General features: G+C 37.1%; 2 protein-coding genes across 9 annotated transcripts in view; both read left to right on the top strand.

Moving 5' to 3' along the window:
* Ranbp2 (RAN binding protein 2) overlaps positions 1-10,260 on the top strand; it is a 61,991-nt gene extending 51,731 nt beyond the window's left edge. For 3 of the 4 annotated variants that reach the window (XM_013034270.1, XM_013034273.1, XM_013034271.1), the window contains 6 exons: positions 2,126-2,330; positions 3,431-3,532; positions 6,369-6,514; positions 7,756-8,029; positions 8,356-8,687; positions 9,065-10,260. In XM_013034270.1, the coding sequence (XP_012889724.1) occupies positions 2,126-2,330; positions 3,431-3,532; positions 6,369-6,514; positions 7,756-8,029; positions 8,356-8,687; positions 9,065-9,370 (1,365 nt within the window). In that variant the 3' untranslated portion in view covers positions 9,371-10,260. The remainder of the gene's footprint in view (positions 1-2,125; positions 2,331-3,430; positions 3,533-6,368; positions 6,515-7,755; positions 8,030-8,355; positions 8,688-9,064) is intronic. The other variant, XM_013034272.1, reaches the window with a different exon arrangement.
* Positions 10,261-12,093: 1,833 nt separating this feature from the next.
* Ccdc138 (coiled-coil domain containing 138) overlaps positions 12,094-18,510 on the top strand; it is a 47,711-nt gene continuing 41,294 nt past the window's right edge. The window contains exons 1-4 of one of the 5 annotated variants that reach the window (XM_013034264.1): positions 12,197-12,228; positions 13,725-13,782; positions 15,454-15,509; positions 17,319-17,436. In XM_013034264.1, coding sequence (XP_012889718.1) covers positions 17,384-17,436 — 53 coding nt within the window. In that variant the 5' untranslated portion in view covers positions 12,197-12,228; positions 13,725-13,782; positions 15,454-15,509; positions 17,319-17,383. Of the gene's footprint in view, positions 12,229-13,724; positions 13,783-14,965; positions 15,032-15,434; positions 15,510-17,318; positions 17,437-18,510 lie in introns of those variants that run through there. The other 4 variants (XM_013034263.1, XM_013034262.1, XM_013034258.1 and 1 more) reach the window with 4 other exon arrangements.

Raw genomic sequence — 18,510 nt, forward strand, 5'->3', positions numbered from 1 at the left:
CCGGAAGTGGCGCTGTAGCTCAAGTGGTAGAGTGCTTGCTTTGAGCTGAAGAGCTGAGGGACAGCGCCCAGGCCCAGAGTTCAAGCCCCACGACCTACCAAAAAAAAACAAAATGGAGGCCATGGTGCCAGGCTTTCTCCTTTGAGATAATCTGTGGGCCTAGCAAAAGCAAGGGTTTTTTGTTGTTGTTGTTGTTTTGCACTTTTTACATTTTCAGGCATAATTATGGCTTAGTTTTTGTCTTGAGTGCTTTTTTTTTACTCTTTCCCAGCGTCCCATTTTTTTTCTTCCTGATGAGTTTGAACTCTGCTTGCTCTCTCCTCTCTGTCTCTCTCTTGCTTTGTATGTCTTGAATTCAGGGTTTCTCACTTTGGCTCAGCTTTTTCCCTCCTGGCTGGTGCTCCACCACTTGAGCCACTCCTCCAGTTCTGACTTTTTGCTAGTTAATTTCATATAAGAGTCTTAACATAATAATTTAGGCCATTTATGTTACGTTTGAATATTGCTAAAAACATGTAAAATAATTCATAATGAACACTGGATATGAATCAATGTGTCTGTCTTAAATATAACATTACTTGATGTCTGTCTGTTTGAGATAATCAGACTTTTTTTTTTTGTCGGTCGTGGGGCTTGAACTCTGGCCTGGGCGCTGTCCCTCAGCTCGTCAGCTCAAGGCGAGTGCTCTACCACTTGAGCTACAGTGCCACTTCTGGTTTTCTGGTGGTTTATTGGAGATAGGAGTCTCACAGTCTCTCCTGCCCGGGCTGGCTTTGAACCGTGATCCTCAGATCTCAGCCTCCTGAGTAGCTAGGATTGCAGGCGTGAGCCACCAGCACCCAGCTGAGATAATCAGACTTTTAAAGGTGGAATCTAAACTCACTTGAAAACAAATTTTGAGGTGCCATAAAGAAGCAAGATATATTAATCATAATTGTTAGCATACTTGTTGGTTTTATTCCATTTCTGGAATATTAATTTTGGGCTTAGCTGTAATATTTTCAGAAAATTACACATTTAGATAATTACCAAAAGGGATATGAAGAATGCCTAGTAGTTAAAATTTTAGAGCACTCTTACCTTAAATTCTCTAGACAATCATGACAGTGGAATTACTTCATTGCTATTGCAGCTAAAAAAGAGTCAGGATGGCAAGTCATTCTAAAATCTGTCTACTCACCACAGTAAATAGATTTATCTGTTCAGATGTTATATACTCATGAACAGACTATTACTTGTAGTAGAAGTGTTTTGATCAATTTTGAGTACTTGTGATCCAACAGCTATGACAACAGTCTTCAAAAATCTGTCCTCAAGCTTGTACTTTAGATTGTCGTTTTCTCATCTGGCTAAAAAAGTTGGCTTTTTTCTTTAATTTTTTTATTGGTACCATTGGTAATTCTAGTTCATTAATCTACTAAACACCCAGGCTTGAAATACAGGATAGGGAGAAAAGTTCCCACCATGGATTCCACCACCAAATTGTCCTTCTGGTCTTGATATTCCTAAGTACATCTACTTTGAGGCTTCCTAGAGTTTCTGTGTATGTTTCAGTGCAAGTATCTAGTTGTAGTTTTGGGAGTAGATAAGGTGAAGTATAGTAATCATTCAAAGTCTGAATCCTCAGTTTTCTTAAAAAAATTTTTTTTGTGTGTGTGTTGGTGCTGTTGTTTAAACTCAGGGTCCCATGCTTGCTATGTTGCTTTGTGGCTGATTCATACCTCTAGTCCTGTTTTTCACTTGTGGATAAGGCTCTTCCTATCCATCTACTTTACAAGGCTCATTATTGCTGATAGTGCTGCTGCTTCTAGCTTTCTAGATGGAGAGGTAGTCTTTTCTACCCAGGCTGGCCTGGGACTGTGATCCTTCCAATCGTAGCCATCAGTGTAGCTTAAGATATCATGTACTCTCCACTGTACTCAGTTCTAGGTTAGAGGGGTCTCTAGAACTTTTCTGCCCAGGCTGGCCTTAAACCATGATCTTCCTGTTCTTAGCTCCCTAAATAGCTAATATTAAAGGTCTGAGTTACCAGTACTGATTTACGTCTTTGTTTGTTTTTTGAAATAGGTTCTACAACCCTTTTTGTAGATCATTACTAAATGACATAATATTTTGTTCTTTGCAGAAATCCCAGAGTGAGGAAATAACTGACATAGCTGATAATGTGTACACAGGTGGAACTGAAGTGACTGCACCATTTTTGTGTAAGTCTGAAGAACCTGATTCCGCCATCAAACTTACTAGCTTACCACCTGTTTCTTCTGGGACTGCCAATAAACCTGTAGATTTATCTACTGCAAAGGAAACTGATCTAAAACCTACAAGTGAAGGTAAAACTGATACATTTAAATCATACATTGGATGAGATATGTCTGTCTGTTTGAGATAATCAGACTTTGAAAGGTGGATTCTAAACTCACTTGAAAACAAATTTTGAGGTGCCATAAAGAAGCAAAATATATTAATCATAATTGTTAGTATACTTTGTTGTCAAAGACAGTCAACATTTTTAATTGTTAGACTTGTGATGGCAGGAATACAAAAAAGCATTGGGATTCTGACCTGTATCTGAGCATAAAAGACAAATTTGGTTACACAGTAATTTTTTGTGTGTATGGTTTTTACTTGACAACTGTTTGAAATTTATTATATCACCATTCAAGTATAGTCTTTTTAGTTATTTGGGAGAGTTAGTATATTAGAAGTTAAAAAATTTTGTGTCTTTTCAATGCCTCAAAGCTTATTTTAACTCTTCAATTATAGTAAATAATATTTAGAATTACTGTTTCTGAAGTGTAGGAAGTATCTTTAAATTGTATTGCTTAATACCACTATATTGTGTACATTATTTTTCAGAAGTCCTAAACTTCTGAAAATTTAGACCCTTTAGAGCCTTAAATATGCTAGAAGAGGAAAGTATCTTTAAATCTGTACTTATAGTAATTTTTAAGTAGAGAATTTGAAAGACAATGGTAAAATTCAGACAAGACTCCATGTGATGGCCTAGTTTAAATGGTATATTTGGTTTTATAAGCTTATATATAGTATGGAACACTAAATCTTTTTACAGAGATGTTTCCTAAGATCTTGCCTCTGATTATTTGTTTTAGGGAATAAGGTTTGGTGTAAAATGGGATCTACATACCTCTATCCCACTTTTGTATAGATTACTCCTCATTGCTATTTGTCATGCTTTTGGCATTAGTATTTTGAGGAGAAGTAGTTTCTGTCAAAGTAATGTTTCTTAAAATCACAGAATTGGATGTGTTTTGTCACTTAACCAGAATATAGATGCTACCCTTCATCACCCTGTAGTATAGAAAAGTCCTCCTTTTCTTTTTTGGTTCTGGATAAAGCTTTGATGTTCAATATACCTTAATTATTGTGAATTGAAATTTGTAGACATAATAAATTCTTTTTCTTTTGCCAGTGGAAAGCAAAACAGTTTCATTTGGATTTGGAAATAGTACAGGGCTGTCATTTGCGGACTTGGCTTCCAGTAATTCTGGGGATTTTGCTTTTGGTTCTAAAGGTAAGATCTGGAGGAAAAATTTTAATGATCATTTTAGAAATCAAGTGCAACTGATGGTCCTTTTTACAGTGTTTTGAGTATAAGCAAAATGCTACTTTATTAGTTTTTTAATAATGAAGTGCTTCTATATCCTGTTACTAAAAAATATAACTATAGGAATTGTCTCATAATTTAATGTGGAATACTAAATTATGTGATAGTCCATTCCATCCTGAATTGCAGATCTACTTTTGAGTTTCACAGTAACCTTGATTTGGTAGCTTTGGTCTTTTAGCTATATCTACTTTTAGTTTGATTTGCTAATATTTTAAGATTTTTGAATATACATTGTTTTAAGCAGATAATTTGGATTCAGTATTAGCTGCACTAATTTATTAAAGTAATGATATAACTGATATATCTTCTTGATCAATGGTGCTTCTACTTTTGTTTGGGTTTTTTTTTTTTAACTGTATTTTTTTTGTCTTTTCTTTTTTGGTACTGGGGATCGAACCCAGGACGCTGCGCTTGCTAGGCAAGCGCTTTGCCACTGAGCTACATCCCAGCCCTGGTGCTTCTACTTTTAATCCATTTTGGATTACATTTATTTAAGAAATATAGAAATAGGGGCTGGGAAGGTGGCTCAATGGTAGAGCGCTTGCCTTGCATGCCTGAGGCCGTGGGTTCAATTCCTCAGCACCACATAAACAAAAAGAAAAAAGCCGGAAGTGGCACTGTGGCTCAAGTGGTAGAACGCTAGCCTTGATCTGAAGAGCTGAGGGACAGTGCCCAGGCCCAGAGTTCAGACCCCAGGACTGGACCCTAAAAATAAAAATAAAAAAAGAAAGAAATATAGAAATAATCATTATTTCCTTGTATCAAGTTTAGAAGCATAAAGTTGTTTGTTATATATTCTCATAGTATTTTTTTGTACCAGTACTGGGCTTGGACTCCGAGCCCTATGCTATTGCTTATCGCTCAAAGTTGGTGCTTTGTCACTTAAGCCATAGCTCCACTTCTGGGTTTTGGTGGTTAATTGGAAAAGTCTCATGGACAGACTTTTCAGCCTGGGCAGTCTTCAAACCATGATCCTTAGATCTTAGCCTCATCAGTAGGTAGTTAGTGTTACAAGTGTAATCCATCAGCACCTGGCGTCTCTTGTCCTTTATATTTGTGCCACCTAAATTGCCCTTATTAAAGATGCTTAAATAATTTAAATTCCTATTGCTGTCACATATTTACAAGGTTCCTCCTCCCCCCCTTTTGGGTGCTGGTCTGACGGCTTGAACTCAGGGCCTGGGCACTGTTCCTGAGCTTTTCTGCTCAAGGCTAGTGCTCCACCATAACTATTGCTTTTTGGTAGTTAATTGGAGATAGGAGTCTTCATGGCCCAGCTGGCTTTTAATTGTGATCCTTAGATTACAACTTCCTTGGTAGCTACCATTACAGACATAAGCCACTGGCACCTGGCTTCATATTTACAAGTTTTACAGTTCTTACTACTTATGGTAACAAATTAAACATTAAGAAATAACTTTTAAGTGTTACACTATGGTATAGTTGATGGTTTCACTTATATCAAGTTTTTTGTTTTTGCTTTAACCTTCACAATACCTTGTGATCAAAGGTAGTAAATGAACAGATACAGAAAACAACAGTTATGTGTTTATTTGGTTTAAAAAATGCCAAAGGAAAACTGCTGTGCTTATTGTTCCTGTGAGTATCCCAATTACTATATCAGACTTATACACTAGTATGAAGCCCAAAAGACTCAACTATTACAGGGAGTTGTGTTAGGCTTTTGTGTTACTCTGCCCAAATTCTTGATATAAGCAACTTAAGGGAGCAAGGACTTATTTTATCTCATCGTCTCATAAGATTCAGTCTGTAATGGTGGGGAAGGGCATGATAAAGCAAAACAGTTTAATTTACATTATGGTGGACAGGCAGACAGAAGGAGCTAGGATAAGATATAGTTGCCAAAACATCCCATGGCCTCATTTCTCCATCAAGGCCTAATCTTCAGTCTCTTACCACCTCCTTATAAATGCCACCATAGTATGACTCCTTGAAGGGATTAATCCATTTGTTCACTAGATCAGAGCTCTTGTGATCTAATTGTCTGTCAACTAGACACACTCATAGGTATACTTTTTACTAATCTAAGTATCTCTTAATTCAATCAAATTGATAATCAAAATTAGCCAACACAGCAGGTGCCTTGCCTTAACAATCTTTACCCATTGCAGTCTCTCCTCAGCACCACTTTTCTTTACTAGGGAGATTAGTCACCAAGCTCTTTTTTGGGGGGGGGAGGGTGGCAGCGGTTATGGGGCCTGAACTCTGGCCTGGGCGCTGTCCCTTAGCTCTTCAGCTCAAGGCTAGTGCTCTACCACTTGAGCCACAGCACCACTTCTGGCCTTTTCTGCTTATGTGGTGCTGAGGAATCAAACCCAGGGCCTCTCTTGCATGAGAGGCAAGCACTCTTCCACTGAGCCACCTTCCCAGTCCTCACCAAGCTGTTTTAAATTTACTTGTTTTTTTTGTTTTGTTCTTCAGGTTCATTAGGGACTTTTGAAGATATACTTAGCCGTTCAGTGAAGCAGCTTTTGATTTGATTACTTCTCAGTTTTGTTTGTACATTTTTGTAGCTTCGATTGCTTTTCTCTGGATTTGTTGTATGGTAAATACTCATAGATTGCATTTGCTAAAAAAAAAAATAGATTGAATTTTTAAGTCCTTTTCAATTTTGCTCCTATATATAGGAATTAAAATTGACACAACAATTCCACTTTGAATGTTCAAAGTTATCTAAGACCATAGATTCCATACTTAAATACTCTAATTTATTCAACAGATAAAAATTTCCAGTGGGCAAATACTGGAGCAACTGTGTTCGGAACACAGACAAAAGGGAAAGGTATTGAAGATGAGGATGGTAGTGATGAAGAAGTTGTTCATAACGAAGACATCCATTTTGAGCCAATAGTCTCACTACCAGAGGTATTGTTAAGTATTGAAAATTGCATTAAAACACTTATTTTCAGGTTGGAGTTTAAAATGTACTCTGGCTTATGTTTATTGTCTGTATTTCTTTCTGAATATTTACAATTTGAAATGGAAGCCCTATTTGTAAGATTCCAGTCTTAATTATATATTACTTTAAATGTGTTTGTGTTTGATGCTGGGAGTTAAACCTAGGACTTTGTCCATGTTATGCCTGCATTCTACACAGCTGCACCCTTAACCTTGTCTTGAAGGTGGTTTTTTTTGTTGGTGGTGGTGTTTTTGGGCTGCCTTGGGCTTGGGTGCTGTCTCTGGCTCAAAGCTAGTGTTGTACTAATTGAGCCACAGCTCTACGTCTGGCTTTTTTTGGAGGTTAATTGGAGGTAAGAACCTCATGGATTTTCTTACCCAGGCTAGTTTTGAACCATGATCCTCAGATCTCTGCCTCCTGAATAGTTAGGATTAAATATGTGAGCCACCAGTGCCCGGCAGAAGAAACATTTTTATATCCTGTTAGGATATGTTTTGTTTGCATAATATAATTCTGAGGCCAGAAGTCAACTTGCAAAATTCCTAGGCAAGGAAAATTATCCTTTTTAAATTTTAATTGGTAGTTGATATTTCCCTTTGAGAATCAGTACTAGACCAGTTAGAGTAACTTGAGTTGTTATCCTAGCTACTGAGGAAACAGAGATTGAGAGAATAATACTAATAGAGTATTACTGACAACAAGTTGGCCTGACCCAGTCTCAGCTGCAAGCCTACATAATGGCACACACACTGGTGATTCCAGCTTCCGAAGGAGTTCATAGGTAGGATTTAGTTTGAGGTTGGTGTTTGGTAAGTATTTGAGAACCTAGCTGAAAAACAATGCAAAAAAAATTAACAATGTGCTTTTAGGGGTGTGGTTGAAGTGGTAAGATTACCTCCCTAGAAAATGTAGGTTCCAAATTCCAGTACTGCCAAAAGCAAAACAAAAAAAATGAACCACTACTTTTGAAGCCTCATCTAACCTGGAAAGGAGGCAGGCAAAATATACTTACTACATAATAAAGAAAAATACTTAATGACAAAGCAGAGCTCAACTGCTTCAACCAAATCAACTATATTTCTAGTTCTGGGATAATCTCCCACAATACTATACAACTTGTTAGCTTTATTATAAAGAAATAGGTTAAAAATATGGGATTTGAATATTATAAATACCAATTTATAGGTAATCCTATTTGTTTTCATAGGTAGAAGTCAAATCTGGAGAAGAAGATGAAGAAATTTTATTTAAAGAAAGAGCAAAACTTTATAGGTGGGATAGAGATGTTATTCAATGGAAAGAACGTGGTGTAGGAGACATAAAGATTCTTTGGCATACAATGAAGAATTATTACCGGATCCTGATGAGAAGAGACCAAGTCTTTAAAGTGTGTGCAAACCATTTTATTACCAAAACAATGGAATTAAAACCTTTAAATGTTTCAAATAATGCTTTAGTTTGGACTGCTTCAGATTATGCTGGTGAGTTTCTACTCTCAATTGTTATTTTCTTATTTCTTTTCTTTTCGTTTTTTTTTTGGTCAGTTATGGGGCCTGAACTCTGTGCCTGGGAGCTGTCCCAGCTCTTCAGCTCAAGGCTAGTGCTCTACACTTGAGCCATAAGGCCCTTCTGGCTTTTTCTGCTTATGTGGTGTTGAGGAATTAAACCCAGAGCCTCATGCAAGGGAAGCACTCTACCACTGAGCCAACTTCCCCCTCCCCTTTCATTTCTTTTCTTTTGAAGTTTTCTAAAATCTTTTACAAAAACATAAGTGATTTTGATATTAAGGTTGTTTTTCTTTCAATAGATGGAGAAGCAAAAATAGAACAGCTTGCAGTGAGATTTAAAACAAAAGAAATGGCTGAGTGCTTTAAGAAAAAGTTTGAAGAATGTCAACAGAATTTATTGAAACTTCAAGGACAAGTATCATTGGCAGCAGAGTTATCAAAGGAGACCAATCCTGTGGTATTTTTTGATGTTTGTGTGGATGGTGAACCTCTAGGCCGTATAACCATGGAATTATTTTCAAACATTGTTCCTCTAACTGCTGAGAACTTCAGAGCACTGTGCACTGGAGAGAAGGGCTTTGGTTTCAAGAATTCCATTTTTCACAGAGTAATTCCAGATTTTGTTTGCCAAGTAAGTATAAACTATGTATCACAGTTTTAAAGCCTGAAAGAGTTACACTAAATTGGCAAATTTCACTGTTTCTTCTTGATCTCATTCTGGCCTTTTTTAAAAAAAAAATTTCTTTAGCTTTCTTATCGAACACTTAGCATTGGTACTCAACTATATCCTTTGTTAAAACTGGAAGGATTCACATTTCTAATAATTGAAGATTGCTAGAGACTGGGTCTTTTTATTTTTTACCTTTAGAAAACAAATATTTTAGTTACCAAATTGTATTTGTACAAAAATTCAGATGTTTGGAATTTATCCCATAGTGATGCTTTTTTTGTGTATAAATATTTTACTATGGATTCTTATTACTTGAAATCCTTTTTTTTTCCCACCAGGGGGGAGATATCACCAAACATGATGGAACTGGAGGAAAGTCCATTTATGGAGATAAATTTGAAGATGAAAACTTTGACGTGAAACACACTGGTCCTGGCTTACTTTCCATGGCTAATAGAGGCCGGGATACCAATAATTCTCAATTTTTTATAACACTGAAGAAAGCAGAACATTTGGACTTTAAGCATGTAGTATTTGGGTTTGTTAAGGATGGCATGGATGTTGTAAAAAAGATCGAATCGTTTGGTTCTCCCAAAGGGTCTGTTAGTGGAAGAATTAGTATCACAGAATGTGGACAGCTATAAAAAAATCATTGCTTTTCATAGTAAATTTTATCTGTATAAGCAGTTGAATTGAAGCTTAACTGTTAAAAAAATATGGTAATTATGTTCAGCTTTTGAAAATGGACGTTTCCAGTGTATAAATGTAAAATTGCAGCTTATAGCTGTTGTCACTTTTTAATGTGTTATAATTGACCTTGCATGGTGTGAAATAAAAGTTCAAACACTGGTGTATTTCAGGTGTACTTGTGTTTATGTACTCCTGACACAGTTGTATTAAAACGGATAATACTAATCTTGTTAAAAGCAATAGACCTTCCCAGACTATTGAAGAAATATGATATATGCAATTTTAATTCCTTTTTAAGATACTGGGACTTCCTGCATGACTACACCTACCATTTGAATAAAGGGACCATAACTTGGATAATTTTATTTTAGATCTGAAATATATTTGGTAATCTTAACTATTGGTGTGCTTGTTTGTGCATAGAGACTCATTTATAAATGGGTAGAGTCACAGAAGGTAGAGAGTTAACCAAAGTGCTCTTCTGTAATCTTTATGCCTCCTGTATAGGTACAAATTAACTTTTAAATAGAATTTTCTCTTTTCTTAAAACATGTAGCTTCCTGTGCTCTCTTGAAGGTATTGATTTTTACATTTTAATTTTTTTGTTTTATATTTTACTGTCATCTGTCTCTACTACCTCAGAAACTTCAGCTTGGTTCTGATAACAGAACTGAATTTTTCCCTAGTTATTGTGATAAAGTATGAATATTTTTACAAGGTCTATACCACATTCTTTGGTTAAAAGATTTGCATTATATTAGATTGTTGCAGTACCTTTTTCTGGTGAATTTTGTAGCAAAAATAAAGTGATAATTGATAACAACTATGATATTTTAAAAAATTATTTGTGCATCTAGTCTGTTCATTCTAGTACTATGCATAAAGTAAGGAGGACAGTTAAAAGAAGGTCACTAAACATTGACCACATAATTTTCACATTTGATAAACCCCAAAAATGTATTTGGAAATGACTGTCAAAAGTTAGGCAAATTAAAGAGGATATTCTCATTGGCATTCCTAATGTAGAAGTGCAAAGAATCTAGACAGCACAAAAATTTCTATATTGCAATCATGGGTATCGACTACCTTTTACTCTATTCTTTCCAGTGAAAATAGCTCATTTTGTTTAGTGAGGAAAGCCAATGCGGATAATTCCTTTTTAATGCTGATTTGAAAATAGAGTTTAGTGAATTATCTGTTCAACTACCAGTGAGACAGTATGATGTGTGGTCTGTGCAACTAGTGATGGAATACCTTTGGTAAATCATCTTAGCCACAAAGCCTAGATTCCTGAAGTAACTATTCCCAAGTGTATCTGTGGAACTACTTGAACCTCAGAGAATGGTGGATTGCGTATATGCACATTTAGTGTTTAGAATTGTCTTCTTTGGAAACCTATGTAATATAAATGGATGTAAAAATTATATTGTAAACTTCAGCTGAGATGGTTAATACCATTATGATTTTAGAATAAATTCTAAGTAAAAGCAAATGTTTTTTTAAAGAGATGTTTTACAGATTTTATGCTATCCTAAATTATTAAATTTATTAATTAAAAAGCTTTAAAAACTTTAGCCAAAAATTTGATGAGGTGTGATGTGTAAACTGACTTTTCTGGTATGAGTATTCCAAAGATGATTAAAAGCAGCTTGAAGCATTTATAGGAACATCTTTGTGTCACATTTCAGGAAACAACTTTGTGATGTTTGTTAATCGCTAACATGGTATATACCTAACATTGATAATGTATTTTTTTCAAACTGGCTGGATTTTATATTGTTTCATTAAAATCTGCTTAAAGATAAAGTAATTCACTGTTTATGGATTTTAAGTAATAATTTACAGCAAAAAGCACTGTACTGATTATATTTTAGGTAGAATCTTTGCTGTCCATCCTCCTGCTAAAGTATTGATCTCGTAATAAAATTAGGACATTTGTATATTTAAAAAATAATCCAGACAATTTAGTTGTTAGTACAGGGAACTCAGAAGAGGGGTTACACAAATGTAAAATGTATGAATCAAAGATATTAAAGTGTTTGAACAACCGTTCCCCTTAGTGTCTTAAGTTTTTAGGTTGATATGCTATATAGACATCGGGGCACTGTTGTTGCTGAGAAAGCTTCCCTTTAAAAACAAAGTGGATGTTTTCTCAAGCAGTTGAATTTCTAATACTTTTAAGTACCCCTTTATACCACTTTTGGAAACGGCAAGGAATTAACAGGCAATTTTTCTGGCAAAAAGCACACCAAAGCTACTAGGCAGCTCGGCCCTTGGGCCAGCATGCTGCTGTTGGGTTCCAAACCTGTCTTCCGGCGGCACCAATCCCGGCCCCTCGGGCGTGCAGCTACCAACCCAACTGCTGGGGGGCGGCGCCGGCCCGGGGAGATGGAAAGGCAATTGTCACTTATGAAGTCATCCGCAGGGGGGAAAGAGTGGACACTCAGTAAACGCACCCACTTGGCCGCGGAATCAGCTGACTGGTAATGCTAGGCGCGAGTTCCAACCCCTTCCAGTTGGAGCGTAAACCACGACGCTCCATGATGCATTTGCTCTGCGCGATTCGCGCCGCCACGCACGGCCGCTCGGCTGTCCCCGCCCCCTGGAGGGTGTGGCCGGTGCGCCTTGACGCACGGCGTTGCGCGAGCCCCGCCCCTCCGCGACGTGTTAGCGCGTTTGAAAGCAGTTCCCCTGGAGACCGCTGCTGCACCGGCGTGCTATGGAGCCGAGGCTAGTCAAGCCGCCTGGACAAGATTTAGTTGTTGAGCGTCTCAAAAGCCAGTACGGACTTAGGGGCAACTGTTCCAGCGAGGTGAGACTAAAGGTGGTCTTCGCGTAGGGGGTGGTGGCTGTGAAGACTTCGCCGCGGCCCTCATGGGCTCCCAGGCGCTCTCCGGGCCTGTCCTCACGGGCCGAGTGCTGCTTAGGAAAGCCTTGCTTTCCCTCGGGAAAATTCCATCACTATAAACTTTCTGGGACTTACCACGAAAGTAGTGTTGAGTGATACCAGCGAAGCACGGAAAACAGGAGGCTTTTATTTTGAAGTAACTACCAACTTAGAGAAAATTGAGTAGCTCGAATTTTTCTCGCTATCACTTGGATTTACCAGTTAATGTTTTGCCTCATTTGCCTTACCGGCTTCACTGCATCCACATATTTTGCTCTCTGAGGGTAATTTACTGGCTCTTTTACTCCTACATAAATAAGTTTGTCTTAGGAATAAGGGCATTCTAATATATCTTCTAACAAGATAGTATATATCTTCTAATACATTTTCAGGAAACCTTTTATTGGTACAGTACTCTAAAGGTCATGTTCAAATTATACTAATTATCTCAATTATGGTTCTTTTCAGAAAACATTTTGGTGGGGTGCTGGTGGCTCACGCCTGTAATCCTAGCTACTCAGGATGCTGAGATCCGAGGTCACAGTTCACAGCCAGCCAAGGCAAGAAAGTCCATGAGACCATTATCTCCAATTAGCCATCTCCCCCCCCCAAAAAAAAAAAATCAGAGTTGAGCTGCGGCTCAAGTGGTAGAGCACTATCCTATAGCGAAAAAGCTAAGGGGCAGCACTCAGGCCCGAGTTCAAGCCCAAGTACTGGTACATTTTTAAAAAATTGGTGCAGGTAAAAAAATTCCAAGAATAAACGTTTCATTTGGTTCTCTTGCAGCCTTTACTACAACAGAACTTCAGTCTTTGTTTTACATAACAAAAATCTTTTGTGAATTTTAAGATGATTTATTAGAGTAGCCCTCAGTTCAGATTTTTCTGATGGGTTACTCTTTATTGACTCATTATTTTGTGTGTATGTATGTGTGTATGTGTGTGTATGTATGTATACTGCAGCTTGAAATCGGGCTCAGGTGCTATCCCTTAGCTTTTTTGGCTCAAAGCTAACTAACGATTTGCCACTTGAGCCATAGCTCCACTTCCAGCTTTTTGTGGTTAATTGGGAGATAAAAATTTCTCAAACTTACCACCAAGGCTGGCTTTGAACCTCTATCCTCAGATCTCAGCCTTCTGAGCAGCTAGGACTACAGATGTGAGCCACTGAAACCTGGCTGGTTATACATTTTTGGTAGGAATATAATATAGTGAAGTTTGGATTGCTCTGATGAACCAAAAGGTATATAATGTTGGCTTGCTTTGCTATTGGTGTTTTTCATAGTGACCGCTTGGTTATGGGGGTGTCTACTATATGTCTCTACATTAACCTTTGTAATGTATAATTTGTGGAAAATATTTTGAGAGAATAAATTCATTCTTTCATATAACCTCTCTCTCTCTCTCTCTCTCATTTTTTAGCATGACTTTTCAAATTTTGATCAGGCTAAATATAAGAGAAGATCTCTGATCTCCCCAGGTAAGATATTTGAGTGTTTTTAACAAGTCAATTTGAGGCAAAAGATTTTTTTGGATGTGGTTAGTGATAGACTTATGGTACTGTTTTCAATCTGGTAATAAGATAATAGCAATCAAGATTTTGGAAATAAATGTGTACGATGTCTTTAAAAATCAAAGTTAATAAGTCTCTTATTATGTATGTTGGCTTTTCAATTGCAATATATCTAGCTTCCCTTCCATCCCTATACCAAGGCTGGGGTTCAAACTCAAAGCGTCGCTTACGTTAGGCATGAGTAGTCTCTACTACTGAGTTACATCTACAACTGATAATGTCTGCTTTTGAAGATGTTAAAAATTGTAATATATTGAGTAAAGAAAATTGATTGCTATTTTCAATCATAAATTTTATGTTCTATTATAACAGGGATTGATCAAGTACTTGGAAAAGATAATTGTAATGTAAGTTTAGGTTAGTTAATAATATCTTTGGTAATCTGCAGCATTATTGCTATGGTAATATGTATTGAACTTAATATACTTATATATATATATATATATGTATATATATATATATATATTTTTTTTTTGCCAGTCCTGGGGTTTGAACTCAGGGCCTGGGCACTGTCCTTGAGCTTCTTTTGCTCAAGGCTAGCACTTTACCACTTGAGCCACAGTACCATTTCTTGCTTTTTCTGTTTATGTGGTACTGAGGAATCAAACCCAGGGCTTCATGCATGTTAGGCAAGCACTCTACCACTAAGCCATTCCCAGCCCTTGTTAATACTTTTAAATGATTTTTTTTCCACTAGTAAAACATACTAATCATTAAATGTTAGGAGAATTGAAAAAGACTATCTTTAAAAGTTTAAAAATCTGGACAGAGCCGGGCACTGGTGGCTCACGCCTGTAATCCTAGCTACTCAGGAGGCTGAGATCTGAGGATCGCGGTTCAAAGCCAGCCCGGGCAGGAGAGACCTTGAGACTCCTATCTCCAATAAACCACCAGAAAACCGGAAGTGGCGCTATAGCTCAAGTGGTAGAGCACTTGCCTTGAGCTGAAGAGCTGAGGGACAGCGCCCAGGCTCAGAGTTCAAGCCCCACGACCGACAAAAAAAAAAACAAAAACAAAAAATCTGGACAGTGATGATTTATGCCTATTATCCTAGCTTCTCAGGAGACTGAAATTAGAGAATTGGGTGAGGAGCCAGATTCAGTTAACCTGCAAAGAACTGAAGTGGAGGTGTGACTCAAGTGGTCAGGCACAAGATGTGAGTGGAAAAATCCTGAGGCCCTGAGTTCAAGTCATAGTACCAAGATAGATATACACGGTTTATCAGGTGGTTGGTTAGGTTTTCATATTTCATTTTGATATCCCATTTATTATCATATTTCATTATTTCATTTTTAAGTTTTGGGATCTTTTTTTTTGACTTTTTGTGAAAATACTGTACAGAGGGGTTACAATTACATGGGTAAGATAATGAGTACATTTCTTATCAAGCATTGTAGCCGCCTCCTTTGTTTACCATTCCCATCCCTTCCCATCCTCCCCCTGCCCCCCCACTAAAGTTGTAAAGTTCATTTTCGACATAACAACTTGTATATTTCATTGTTGCAATGGGTCCACCTGTAAATTTTTGGGATCATTTTTAAATTTTTATTTAATGACAGTGTCTTTTATGTGGCCTAGGCTGACCTTCAACTTACAGTCATCTTGACTCAGCCTGCTGAGTGCTGGGATTGCAGGTGAGCACCATCATGCCTGAACATTTTTTTTTTTTTTTTGCTAGAGATTGACTTTAGGATCTCAAGTTTGGAAAGTACTTTACCATTTTAGCCACAGCCTCAGTCTTTTTGCTTTTAGTTTGACTTTTAGATAGAGATTTTACTAGTTTTAACCTGGATTGGCCTCAAATCACAACTCCTGCCTTCTCATCCAGAGCAGTTACAATGATAGGCATGCCCCACCATGCCTGGCCCCATTTTGAAATTTTATTCATTTAATTATATTTTTATTATCTTTAAGTAGTTGTATAAAGGGTTTACCATTCCCATTTGAAGTATTAGGTAATGTAACTTATGTATAGATATTTCTTTTGGTGGGTTATCTCAGATAATTGGTTTAGTAAATCTGTTTTGTTTTAAATTGGAATGGGTTGAGTTGAAAAATACTCATTCAAGAATGAGGAAGAGTTCTAGATTGTTAAAAACATTCTTAATAATATCAAACTTCAGTTTGAGATTTGTACTAAAACCTTTAAACTTCCAAGAGAAAAAAACCTTAAAAATTATAGTCCAAAGGGTGAACAAATGCAGCAGTGGTACTCATTTATACATTATGTTGAAAATGAACTATGTAACTTGTGGGTGAGTACAAGTCAGGAGACTGGGAGAGAATGAGACATTGTACAAAAAGAAACGTACTGGGTTGGGAAGGTGGCTCAGTGGTAGAGCGCTTACCTCCCCTGCATGAGGCCCTGGGATTGATTCCTCAGCACCACATAAGCAGAAAAAGCTGGAAGTAGCACTGTGGCTCAAGTGGTAGAGTGCTACCCTTGAGCTGAAGAGCTGAGGGACAGCACCCAGGCCCAGAGTTCACGCCTCACAACCAACCAACAAAAAACAAAACAAAACAGAAAAACGTACTCACTACCTTACTTATCTAACTGTAACCCCTCTGCATATCACTTTTACAATAACAATAAAAATTAAAAATAATTACATCCCATTAAATTTTTGAGGCATAGATATGAATGTCAGAGGAAGGAACATACATTTGCCAGATTATCTATAGTAGGTTTTTATGTTGCTGTGATCAAATACTTAAGAAAAGCAGCTTAAAGGAGGAAAGATGTATATTGGCTCACGATTTTCAAGAGTTCAGTGCTTGGAACAGAGCATCATAATAATAGGAATTTGTAATTGAGGAGAGATGTTAGAATGGAAGTAGAAATAGGAAGCAGTCATGCACAAGAGCCTCCCAAGGACCTGCCTCTACTGACATATTTGCTCCCATCATCCGAATCTCCCCTCTTGGTTTCCAGAGCCTCCCAAAATAGTGCCACAAGCTGAGGACCAAATTTTGACACATGAGCCTGAGAGGGGACATTTTATATTCAATCATAACAGTATCTGAATTTTTTGTCGCAGTTTTCATTTTTATTTTTTTTAGCTATAGAGGCTTACAGTTAAGACAAATGGGGACGTGAGGAAAGAAGGGTAGATTTTGGATTTTAGTCTGGATTCTGAATTTCTAAGTAACATACCTAGTAATTAGGTTACTTGGAAAAGTTCAGTTCTTTGCTATTTTCCTGTTCCATAGGATAGGATTGAAGACACTTATTTTACCTGCTTCACAGAGACAAATAAGTTAATAATGGAAAAAACATTTTGTAATCAAGGAAATACTGTATAAATATAAAAATTGATGTCTGATCTATATGCTTTCATTAGGGAGACATGGAGATAAGTCATTCAGTGATGTTAGTATCTTACCTTTAGGAGACTAGAATGAGAGAATTAGTTGATATCAGTATAAATGTTTTTAATTGACAGATTTGGATATCTACTCTTCTGGAGATAAGATTGGTTCATCATTAAGATGTTATTCAGATGAAAGAATGAATTATTCAACACCTTTTTGCAGTTCATTTAAACACTTAAATATGAATGGGTAAAGTATTCTGAATTCTTAATGTTATTATCTTCTGAATAAAGGAAATATTTATGTACTCCTTTCCTTGAGAGGAACTATATGCAATCTGGATCCCACTGAATAGCTAAAGAGACTCACTCACTTACAGAGTTTATCTTGGAAGACCTGTTTACTTTCTTTAGAAAGATATAGAACTGTAATATGAGACTTCAGGCAACTCTTTGTCTGTTGTATGTCTTGGAATGTGGTAAGCATGAGATAGTTGGGAGAGAGATTGAAAAGGAGACTGTAATAAGAAAATATATATCTTTACATTGCTGGGTTGTTAAATGAAGTTTCAGTTTTGTAAAGGACTTTAATATTTACAGATAAAATCAGTATAAAAACAATTGGAGCAAATGTGAAATAATGTGAGTGTAGTGGGGGAGGTGTATGTGCCCATGCTCATGTCAGTGCACGAGTGTGCACATGTGTGTGTGCGTGCACATGTGTGCGTGTGCTTGTGCGCAGGATACACCCATGCATGTGTCTCTGTGCCTCTTTGCCTCTACGTGCCTGCCTGTCTGCCTGTCTACTGGAGCTTGAACTCAGACCATGGGTGCTGTACATTAGTTTTTCTGCTCTATCACTTGAGCCATAGCTCCACTTTAAGTTTTTTGGTGGTTAACTGGAGATAATAGTCTCCTGAGCTTTCCTATCTGGAATGGCTTTAAATCACCATCCTTAGATCTCACCTTCCTGAGTCATTAGGATGATATGCATGCTCTATCAGTACCTGGCTGATACAAATTTTTAATGGAATATTATTTAGTGACATCAATATGTGGCAGAAGAAATGTTGGTTTTCAGAAGTCAACATTTTGAAACAATGTGAAAAGGTGTATGAACACACAATTTGAAATGTTGATGTGATATGGAGAGAAAAGATAATTAAGAATAAACTATAAATTATTGGTATGATGCATGTGAGCTTGAAATTTTTTAAATAAATTGCCTTTTGAGCACTTAAAAAAATTTTTTTTTTTGGGTCCGGTCGTGGGGCCTGAACTCTGGGCCTGGGCACTGTCCCTCAGCTCTTCAGCTCAAGGCTAG

The sequence above is a fragment of the Dipodomys ordii genome, unplaced genomic scaffold (assembly GCF_000151885.1).
Source record: "Dipodomys ordii isolate 6190 unplaced genomic scaffold, Dord_2.0 Scaffold186, whole genome shotgun sequence".
Taxonomy (NCBI): Eukaryota; Metazoa; Chordata; class Mammalia; order Rodentia; family Heteromyidae; genus Dipodomys; species Dipodomys ordii.